The sequence below is a fragment of the Saimiri boliviensis genome, chromosome 4, assembly GCF_048565385.1.
Source record: "Saimiri boliviensis isolate mSaiBol1 chromosome 4, mSaiBol1.pri, whole genome shotgun sequence".
NCBI lineage: Eukaryota > Metazoa > Chordata > Mammalia > Primates > Cebidae > Saimiri > Saimiri boliviensis.
In genome coordinates this window covers 60150327-60160533 of record NC_133452.1, presented here as the reverse complement: position 1 = coordinate 60160533, position 10207 = coordinate 60150327, and the positions used below count along the sequence as shown (strand labels likewise).

At 43.8% G+C, this 10207-nt stretch overlaps 1 protein-coding gene across 3 annotated transcripts in view; it reads right to left on the bottom strand.

The window, feature by feature from the left end:
- Nucleotides 1-4999: 4999 nt before the first annotated feature.
- Nucleotides 5000-10207, bottom strand: part of PPIL6 (peptidylprolyl isomerase like 6) — a 48930-nt gene continuing 43722 nt past the window's right edge. For all 3 annotated transcript variants that reach the window (XM_010346458.3, XM_074397632.1, XM_039467620.2), the window contains one exon: nucleotides 5000-7080. In XM_010346458.3, the coding sequence (XP_010344760.2) occupies nucleotides 6969-7080 (112 nt within the window). In that variant the 3' untranslated portion in view covers nucleotides 5000-6968. The remainder of the gene's footprint in view (nucleotides 7081-10207) is intronic.

Here is a 10207-nt window from a genome sequence, read left to right as displayed (position 1 = left end):
AACTCTAGTCCTCAGATATTCCTCTGTCCTGATAAAGGGACACTTCACGCTCTTGTTTTAAGACTAGAAAACCATTGACTAACTTTGCATGGCAACTGCAGACGTAGATCAAGGGAGTTCCAAAATCATTTTCACCATCCCAGAGAAACAACTTTTGTTTTCAGTTCCTGAAAGAGTAAAGCTCTGTTTATTGTTGTCATGGAGCAGGGTTTCTCAATCTTGGCACTATTGAGATTTTGGGCTGACTCATTCCTGCTTGTCCTGTGCATTGTTGGATGTTCAACAGCATTCCTAGCCTCTACTCAGTAGATGACAGAGGCACCCCACCTCTCAGTTGTGACAACCAAAAATATCTCCCAGTATTGTTAAATATAAAAATAAAAAACAGTTGAAAAGCACTGTCAAGAGCGTTCTGTCTGCAGAGTCAGCCATCACTCAGGTTATTTCCTCTTAGACACTTTGCTTGCAATTAGATTGATTGGTTGTTAAAGCGACCTTCTTAACCATTTATTTTCTTGAAGGCAGACAGAGTGCTTCTGTGCTTATGAATCTTATAGCAGTATAAGCTCCAAGTTTTTAAACAGCAAATCTTAAAAAAATGCTTCAGCCTTCTTTCAATACCTTTCCCCAAACAAATAGACCAACACTCCTAACAGGACTCTGCCTTCTCTATCTGGAGGTATAATTAACATCCAGCGACCCCTGATTATTATCAGAGGTTTGGCTCCACTACTTGATAGCAAGAAGTACAAACCCTCTTGTACTAGCTTATTTTAAAGGGAATCCATTCACTGTAAGTAAAGCAGGACAGACCACAAAACAAACCTCTGGAACACTGAACTGGGAAGGAAGTGGTGATTTATTCGGCCGGGGGGGCTGTGGCAGATGTGAATGCCCCAAATAGCCAAGCCCTTGAACAAAGAAAATCCCTGTCCTTATAAAGGCTTACAACTCTAGAAATTACACGTGAAAGGGTTTTGGTCCATGGAGTAGGCAGGGAGTATGTGGCTTAGGTGGGGGTTTGATCCTGTTTAAGTAAAAACAATGCCTGCTGGAAAGATTCCTCCACACCATGCCTGTTATTTATAGGAGGGCAGTTAAGGTGGCTCCCAGTCTGCCAGCCTTTACTTCTGCTATTGAAATCAATGTGGAAGTCAAGGGGGAGGTGGTCTTAGATGCTTAGGTCTCCTCCCTCATAAAAATATATAATAAATTGTTTAGGCATTCAGCGGTGGGAAATCAAGTATGGGAGAACCAAGGGAGACCTGAACTTAAAAGGAGGAATCCTTAGCATGTGGACCTGGTTTGCTAGGACTTCGTTTCAGGCTTCAACCCTACCTGACATTGCCAGACCTACCTCCCCATAGCCAATCATTTCCATTGCCCAGTATTCCAGTTAACAGCTCTTGAAAAAGATAACTTGACTGACGTACCCATGCCTTCCCAACATGTCTGTTACCTACTCCATCCATGAAGTCTACACTAGAGCTCCCTGAACTCCCAATTCTCCTAACTCAGGCGTCCCCAAACTTTTTACACAGGGGGCCAGTTCACTGTCCCTCAGACCGTTGGAGGGCTGCCACATACTGTGCTCCTCTCACTGACCACCAATGAAAGAGGTGCCCCTTCTTGAAGTGCGGCGGGGGGCTGGATAAATGGCCTCAGGGGGCCGCATGCGGCCCGCGGGCCATAGTTTGGGGACACCTGTCCTAACTGGTCATGTTTTCTTTTGCATCTGAATCTTCATCCATGCAATTTCGTCTGCCTAGACCATTCTGGCATCTGACCAACTCCTACTTCTCCTTTCAGGTCTCTCAGCTAAGCTGTCACTCTCATCTGAAGCTGTTCTTAAAATATTTACCCCTTTCTCCCCACTCCCATACCGCAAAAGGCGTTTTTGCTCTGTGCACCCTGGACTTTCCCGTAACAAAGCATATACTAGATTACATAGCAATTATCTTTCTTGCTAGATTAACTCAGAATAGAGGCAGTGCTCACCAGTTTATTCTCTGCACTTAATATTTTAAAAAAATAATGAATAAATGAACAAACTGGCTTATTTCAGTCAGTTGTCCACCCTTGCCAAAAATAGCTGCATTGAAAAGCACAGGAGGAGCCTGGCATGGTGGTGGGCACCTGTAGTCCTAGTTACAGGTGGGAGGCTGAGGCAGAAGAATCAATTGAACCTGGGAGATGGAGGTTGCAGTGAGCGGAGATTGCACCACACTGCACTCCAACCTGGGCAACAGAGTGAGACTCCGCCTCAAAAATAAAATAAAAGTGCAGGAGGGCAGATGCACAAACAGCTCCCTGAGTGCAGCCACTCTTCAGCTGTGGGTCAGGGCAGATTCATCTAGAGGGGTATAGGCGGGAAGGAAGAGCTGGCATCTAAAAAGACAGTTTTAACAGCACATATTAAAGCTCGTTTAGTAGTATTTGAATCAGTTTTGACAGAGAATGACTGGAACAAATCAAATATTAATAGTAAGCTAAAACTGTATATTCAGATTCTTAATATTGTGATTGAGTGTGAAATTCTAGAGATACTCTCATTAGGAGGCTCTCCACTTTGACTATGGATGTTTCTTTGAAAAGTGTGCCAGAGTTCCAGAGGGGGAACATTACACTTTAGAGCAGTTGTTCTTAACCTTGGCTGCCCACTGGAACTACCTGGTAGCGGCGGCGGTGGTGGTGGGCATTGAAAAATACTGAAATAAATGCCTGGATACCAATTTAATTAGTCTGGAGTAACGTCTGGCCATCAGTTTTAAAAGCTTCCCAGGTGTTTCTAGTCTGCAGCTCAGGTGGAAATCCAGTGCTTTATTGTGCTTCCTAGAATGTGGTTCTCGAACCAGTATCATTTGTATCACCTAGAAATGCAATAGAAATGCAGAGTCTCGGGCCTCCCCGTCAGATCTCCTGAATCAGAACCTACATTTTAACAAGATTCCCAGAAAATATGTCCATGTGTATAGTATTAAAGTTGGAGTATGGCTGGGTGCAGTGGCTCATGCCTGCAATCCTAGCACTTTGGGAGGTTGAGGCGGCAGATCACCCGTCAGGAGTTCAAGACCAGCCTGGCCAACATGGCAAAACCCTGTCTCTGCTAAAAATACAAAAATCAGTTGGGCATGGTGTGGGCGCCTATAATTCCAGCTACTTGGGAGGCTGAGGCAGGAGAATTGCTTGAACCCACGAGGTGGAAGTTGCAGTGAGCCAAGATCGTGCCACTGCACTCCAGCCTGGGTGAACCTGTGATTTATCACCTTACAAAGCCCTCTATCAAATATGCAACTTGTAATTTCATGTTGTATACATTACTACTGAGTTTGTCACCAATATTGTGTATGATATATGAAAGTCTTAAGACTTGCCAGATTTAAGTGGTGATTCCATTTTGGGAAGTGTAGGGGATAGTAAGATCAATATAGTTTAAAAAATGAGTCTCCATAAGAGAGAATATTGCTAGGTATGGTAGAGATAAATTTTATTTTTAAAGATATACCTTTGAACTAGTTCAGCTGATTGAAAGTTAATCTGATGTTAGTGAGAACTGCTAACACTCAGTATAAAAAGGGCTTGATATTTCTTGAAATGATGATGATATTCTTTCAGTGGTAGATTAGTTTTTACAGGGAGACATTTCAGAAAGGAAAGTAATTCTTAGGGAGTATCTGCTGTGCGCCAAGCATTAGTAGAAGCACCTTCACCTGCTGTCTCAATCCTCACACCACTGTAAGACAGATGTACCCCTTTTTCACTTATGAAATTATTATTGATTTTATATATTTTCTCAGAAAAATCACTAAAGTTTTAGAGCCAGAAGAAAGCTAGCAATTCAAGTTGTTATTTTTACAAATGAGGACAGTGAAAGGTTAAGTGATTTGACCATCACATTGCTAGACTGGTGGTTCTAAAACAAATATGCTTCATTTAAAATATCTATAAACTATAAAAACTCAGGATCTGGAATCCTGAGGTTGCCAGACCATCGATTCCTTAACAAATAACTGGCACTGTTTGCAGTTGGGACAAACAAATTCCTTGGATAAAATTGTAAACATTTACCTCAAATCTCCCCATATAAGAAAAATGTTTAGCTATGCACTCCCTTATTCACATGGCCTAGTATAAGATACAGCATATGTACTTGACTTTGCCATGTCAGCAGTTAGAGCAAGTTTAGACACATAACTTAGCACTTTGTGTAAATCATCAGAAGGACTTTATGGTCTTATTTGTAGATGTGGAAAAATCTAGAATCCCTTCTGTTTAATTAAAGTCTTTCAATTTGATTAAATCAAAGTCTTACATGTGGAGTTCACTGGAGTAAACTTTTGAGTCCATGTAACAGTTTCTTCAACTATGAGGTTAAACATACAAATCATTCTAGCACAGAAGAATCAGTGTGTATACTTTAAAGTGGTGCTGATAAGAACCACTGCATAGATAGATGTGTGGCTGAGGTTTCTATAGCCCAGAAGTGGAAAGTTAGAGTGAACAAAGGGACCATGAACTCACCATCCTTAAGACTGGCAGAATTCTATCTCTTTACTCCTGCTAACCAAGGGAGCTGGAATCAGTTTCTTACACCCACACAAATATCCCAGTTCTTTCACAACATCAGATAAAATGCCTAATGCCATTAATATACAGGTTCATCACCAGTAAGAACTGCCCTGCTGCTTGTTATTACATGAGCAACGCTTGTCATGTGTTTTTACTGGGCTACTTGCAAAGCATCAATTTTCATTCACCATTTGTTTTGAATCCTGGTAGCAAGCCGAGCTCCCTTTTGTCTGAGATGCCCCCAGTGTGACCTGAGGAACCCCGCCAAAGGCCCAGTGAGAGGGTCCGGAGGCTGTAGAATCACCTGAGTTCTCAGACTGCCCAGAAGTCTGTGAGTATAGGAAGAGGAAGACTCTCCTCAGGGTTTCCCAAATCTGGCTTTTAGAGTCACTGGAGAGCTTTCAAAAAGCCAAGCTCTGAGGCTATACCCTGAAGGTTACACATTAGTAATTTATTGAGTATAAAATTTATCGAACACTTACAGTAGACCAGTTCCTCTTCTAGGTTCTTATTCAAATTATTGATTCACGGAACCCTCACGACAATCCTATGTAGTAGGTATGTTTCTTGGATGAAGAAATTGACGCACAGAAAAGTTCTTGCCTGAGTTCGTGCAGCTAGGGAATGGCAGAGCCAGGATTCAAACCCTAGCAGTCTGGCTCTAGAACACACATTCTTAACACTATGCTGCTCTGGGTCAGTTGAGGATGTAACATAGGTGGTCTGCTTCTTCCCATCCACCTCAGGTCTTAGCATAAAGACATATTGTTATATGTCATATAGCAATAAAGCTGTCATTAAAAAAACAAAAGCAAATGCCAGTTGTCAGTAGTCAGGAATGGCAGGGGGCAGGGGAGTGGGTGTGACTATAAAGGCATACTGGAAGGGGGTCTTTGTGGTGCCGGAAAGGTTCTGTATTTTCTTTTGGGTGTTGGTTACATGAATATACTCATGATAAAATGGTATCACATACATTGTACCAGCGTCAGTTGCCTGGTTTTGATATTGTACTACCATTTTATTACTGTAACCACTAGGGAAAATGGGTGAAAGGTACACAGGACTGCTCTGGACTATTTTTGCAACTTCCTGTGAATCTATAATTATTGCAAAATAAAAAGTAAAAAAAAAAAAAAAAAAAAAAAAGGCTATGCTTACTTTTGGCAAGCCCCATATCCATTAGAGGCCTGCCCCTCTAAGACTGATGTAAATAGAGATCATTCTTGGACAACAAACCTCATTCTGTTTAGGGTAAGAAAAGCACTCAGTCTGGGCAGAGCAGGGGCACAGGGTAGTGGTGTTAACAGGAGCTGAGCAAAGTCACCAATAGCAGAGTCAAGCATTCTCCCGCCTACACTACACCATGGGGGCTGGAAGCAGTTCCTTATGCCTTGCAGTGATTCCCAGGTGACTAGTGCCCTAAATGGGAACCCTGGGGAAAGAGCTAAATGAACACAGAATCTCTGCCCCATGCCTGGGAACTCTGCCTCAGTAGGTCAAGGACAAGGTCTATTAGGTTACACTAAAAAAATCTCCCCAGGTGACATGAGCTTGAGAACTTTAGATTCCAGAGTAGCTGATAAAGCTGGATCTCCAATAACATCACATGAGTCAGCCACCACGGGGACTGTAACACAGCACCTGGTTTTCATAGGGTTGGTATGGCTCAGAGAGAGAAGGATGATGTTCATGTCATATAAAAAAACATCCAAAGTGTAGATACCCTTTCCGAATGCTATGTACAAACAGTGAGATATTACAATGAATTGCTTTTTCTTTTGCATCATTCCTATTTGGTTCCTTACCAAGAGTCTCCTGGGGTACATGTAGTTACAAACAAGAACCAAATTCTATTACAAATGTCTTAGGCTATCAGGTATGTTGCTCAATTAAGAATGTTTTTGTCTAGAAATAACAACCTTCTCAACCAACAGTAACATAAACAACACAGGGGTCTGTTCGTCTCATATACTAAGAAGTCCAGAGCAGGTGGTTCCTGGGATTGGTCTCACAGCTCAAGAGACTGGTGCTGACATCTCTGCAGTACTTTTCTTTATGGCCTCAAGGCTACAGCTGCAGCTCCAGTCTCTGCACATTCCAGACTGGATGAAGGGGAAGGGGCAGGACCACTGGCATTCTACTCCTGTCTTGTTGGCCAGAACCATCTCTCATGGCCACCCCCGGCTGCAAAGGAGGCTAGGAAATTGAGTATTCCCCTTTCACAATTTCTATAAGAGAGGCAGGAAAGGAAGATGCAGAGAGATTGGGTGTAGATGAGGCAACCTACAGTGTCTGCCACGGCTTTCATATTATATTTATCAAGTACTATTTAATTAAATCTACAAAGAGCTGATCAGATGCAAAGTAATACATTATCACAGAAAATACTGATATGAAAATCAAGCATAAGGATCTCCACTGTCAATAATTCTACACATAGGTATTGGTCTTTCATTCTCTGTGGGAACTAATTCTAGTTGTTTAAGCACTTCTGTTCCTTCAATCAATTGCCTACATAGGAGAAAAAAATGGAAAATTTAGTCAGTCATAAATTTTCACATATAACTTACATTCCAAAATGGAGTCCTATTCAGCTGTAACTAAGAGTATTTCCTAAAAATTAAATGAACATCAGCCCCAAGTATCCTAAACCTCTCTGGATGTGTCCACTTTGCCTCACCTACGGTACCCAGGGCCATCATCCAGACAGCCGGCCCTCTTGCCTTGGCTCTGAGCTGGCTTCCTCCATCTGCTTGGCACCCTCCCCTCTCTGTTCTCCCTGCAGTCAGGGTGATTTTTTTTTTTTTTTTTTGAGACAGTCTCACTCTGTTGCCCAGGCTGGAGTGACGTGGCATGATCTTAGCTCACTACAGCCTTGATCTCCTAGCTCAAGTGATCTTCCTGCCTCAGGCTCCTGAGTAGCCAGGTGTGTGCCACTATGCCTGGCCAATATTATTTATTTATTTATTTTTGTACAGATGGGATCTTGCTATGTTGCCCAGGCTTGTCTTGAACTCCTGGCCTCAAGCGGTTCTCCCACTTTGACCTCCCAAAGTGTTGGGATTATAGGTGTGAGTCACCATACCTAGCCAGCATGGTCTTTTAGAACTAGAAATCTGTGGTCACCTCCTTGTTCAAAATACGACAATAATTTCCCAGTATCCTTATGAAAAAGACCAGGGCCTGCACATATGACAATAATTTCCCAGTATCCTTATGATAAAGACCAGGGCCTGCACAGTCTATCTCCCATGGCCTCCTGGGAGGTCTGGCCACATGCTTCCTCTTGCTCTCTGCTCCAGCCAGACTGGCTTTCAGTACCTCAAGGGTTCCATGCTCCCTTCTTCCACAGCTCCTCCATTACTCTCTGACCCCTACCCGTTGGCATGGTCACCTCCTGGTCTTCCTTCAGACCTCAGCTCAGTCATCACTTATTCAGTGAAGTTTCCCAGGACACCTTGCTTATGTTCCCTCTCTCTCCTTTAGAGAAGTTCCCAGAGTTGCAAGCTTACATTTGTTTGCATGCTTCTTTGATTGATTTCTGATTCTCCCATGATGGCAGGGATCATGTGTGCGCTCAGGCTCAGTGCCTAGCATAATGCCTGGCATATACTAGGCACCTGACAACATCCACTGAGTGCATGAATAAAAGACAGCTCAAAGCCATGCTAATTTAGACTGGATGCGGTGGCTCAAGCCTGTAATCCCAGCACTTTGGGAGGCCAAGGCAGGCAGACTGACTGAGCTCAGGAGTTCGAGACCAGCCTGGGGGTAACATGGTAAAACCCCATCTCTATTAAAATACCAAAAATTAGCCAGGCTTGGCAGTACATGCCTGTAATCCAAGCTGCTTGGGAGGCTGAGGCAGGAGAATTGCTTCAACCTGGGAAGTGGAGGATGCAGTGAGCCGAGTTTGCACCACTGCACTCAGCCTGGGCCATAGAGTGAGACTCATCTCCAAAAAAGTAAAAATAAAAAATAAAAGCCATGCTAGATCTCTGTAGACACTTGCTGGCCATGAGCTAGAACTTCCTGGGGAGTGGAGCTAGACTTCTGATGGTTCTTTCCATGAAAAGAGGGCAGAGAGGCCAAGAAATAGGACTGGTGCCCTCTGCCAATGCTTAGGCTGGGACAGTGGCCGAGGGGAAGGTGAGCCTTTATGGGGGTGTGGTCAGTGCTGACACCAACTGTACTTTAGCCCTCTCTTTGCCTTTGGGCTCTATTTTTGCCATCCCAATCAGAAACCACCACACAGGGCAACACAAGGTACATTCTGAGGATGAAGAGCAGAGTATAAATAGATTCGTTTCTGTCCAAATAAGAGTATGAAGCCTGTTCTCCAACAAGACAAGGTAAGCAAAGGCACAGAGACGGTTCTTGGGGTGTTGGTACTATGGTCTGGCTGCAGCTTGGCTGCCAGTCTACAAATTACTTCCAAATTACATCTCCAGCCCTGACCCAACTTGAATATCCACCTCCTGGGATGCCGCCAACTGGCTATCCTATAGGTATCCTATTATGAAACTTGTCCAATCTGAACTCATGATCTTCTCTTCCAAATCCTCCTCCTTCTATTCTCTATCTTGGTGAATGGTACCACCCATCCAACCAGTTCCCAAATCCTAGGAGTTACTCTAGGCTTTCACTCTCCAGTATGGTCGACACTAGCCACATGCGGCTATTTAAACTTAATTATAGACTGCGAGTTTCAGTGGCTCACACCTGTAATTCCGGCACTTTGGGAGGCTGAGGTGGATGGCTCACTTGAGGTCAGGAGTTCAAGACTAGCTTGGCTAACATGGTGAAACCCTATCTCTACCAAAAATACAAAAATTAGCCAGGCATGGTGGTGCATGCCTGTAATCCCAGCTACTTGGGAGACCGAGGCATGAGAATTGCTTGAACCCGGGAAACAGAGGTTGAGTGAGCTGAGATCGCACCACTGCACTCCAGCCTGGGCAACAGAGCAAAACCTTGTCAAAAAAACCCCACTTTAATTAGTATTAGATATAGTTCCTTAGTCACACTAGCCACACTTCAAGTACCCAGTAGCCATGTGTAGCCAGTGGGCATCATACTGGGCTGGGCATTTCTGTCATCACAGAGCGTTCTACTGGACAGTGCTGGCCTGGACTCTGCTCAGGTCCTTGCCCTCGACTCTAAATTCTCAATGTCTTGAGTTTGTCCACTTATCGTCTGTTCATCTGTACTGCTGGTGCTTTCAAGCAAGACTTCATTTATGGCCTATTATAACCATAGCTTCTTAAGTGGTCTTGCTAGTTCTTTTTCATCCTTTGCCAATCATTCCTTTTTTCCCTTCAAAAATGACAAGCTGGGTATGTTGCTCACAATGTAAAATTCTCCCATGGCCCCTAGCACCCTTGGGTGAGGCTCGTGCTCAGCAGCATGGCACCTGCGGCCCATTGGGAGCTGGGCCCTGGCTGACCCTCTCATCCAGCCTCCACCCTCTCCATTCTCCCCTGGGCACTAAGCTCTGACCAGACCAGATGGCTTGTAGATGAAATGCTCTTGTACTCCTCAGGACCTCTCTGTGGAACCCCTTCACACTAAAATTGATTTGACTCATTCTGATTTCTAGCTTCTCTATCTGGCTAATTTCTACTTGACTTTTCGCCCC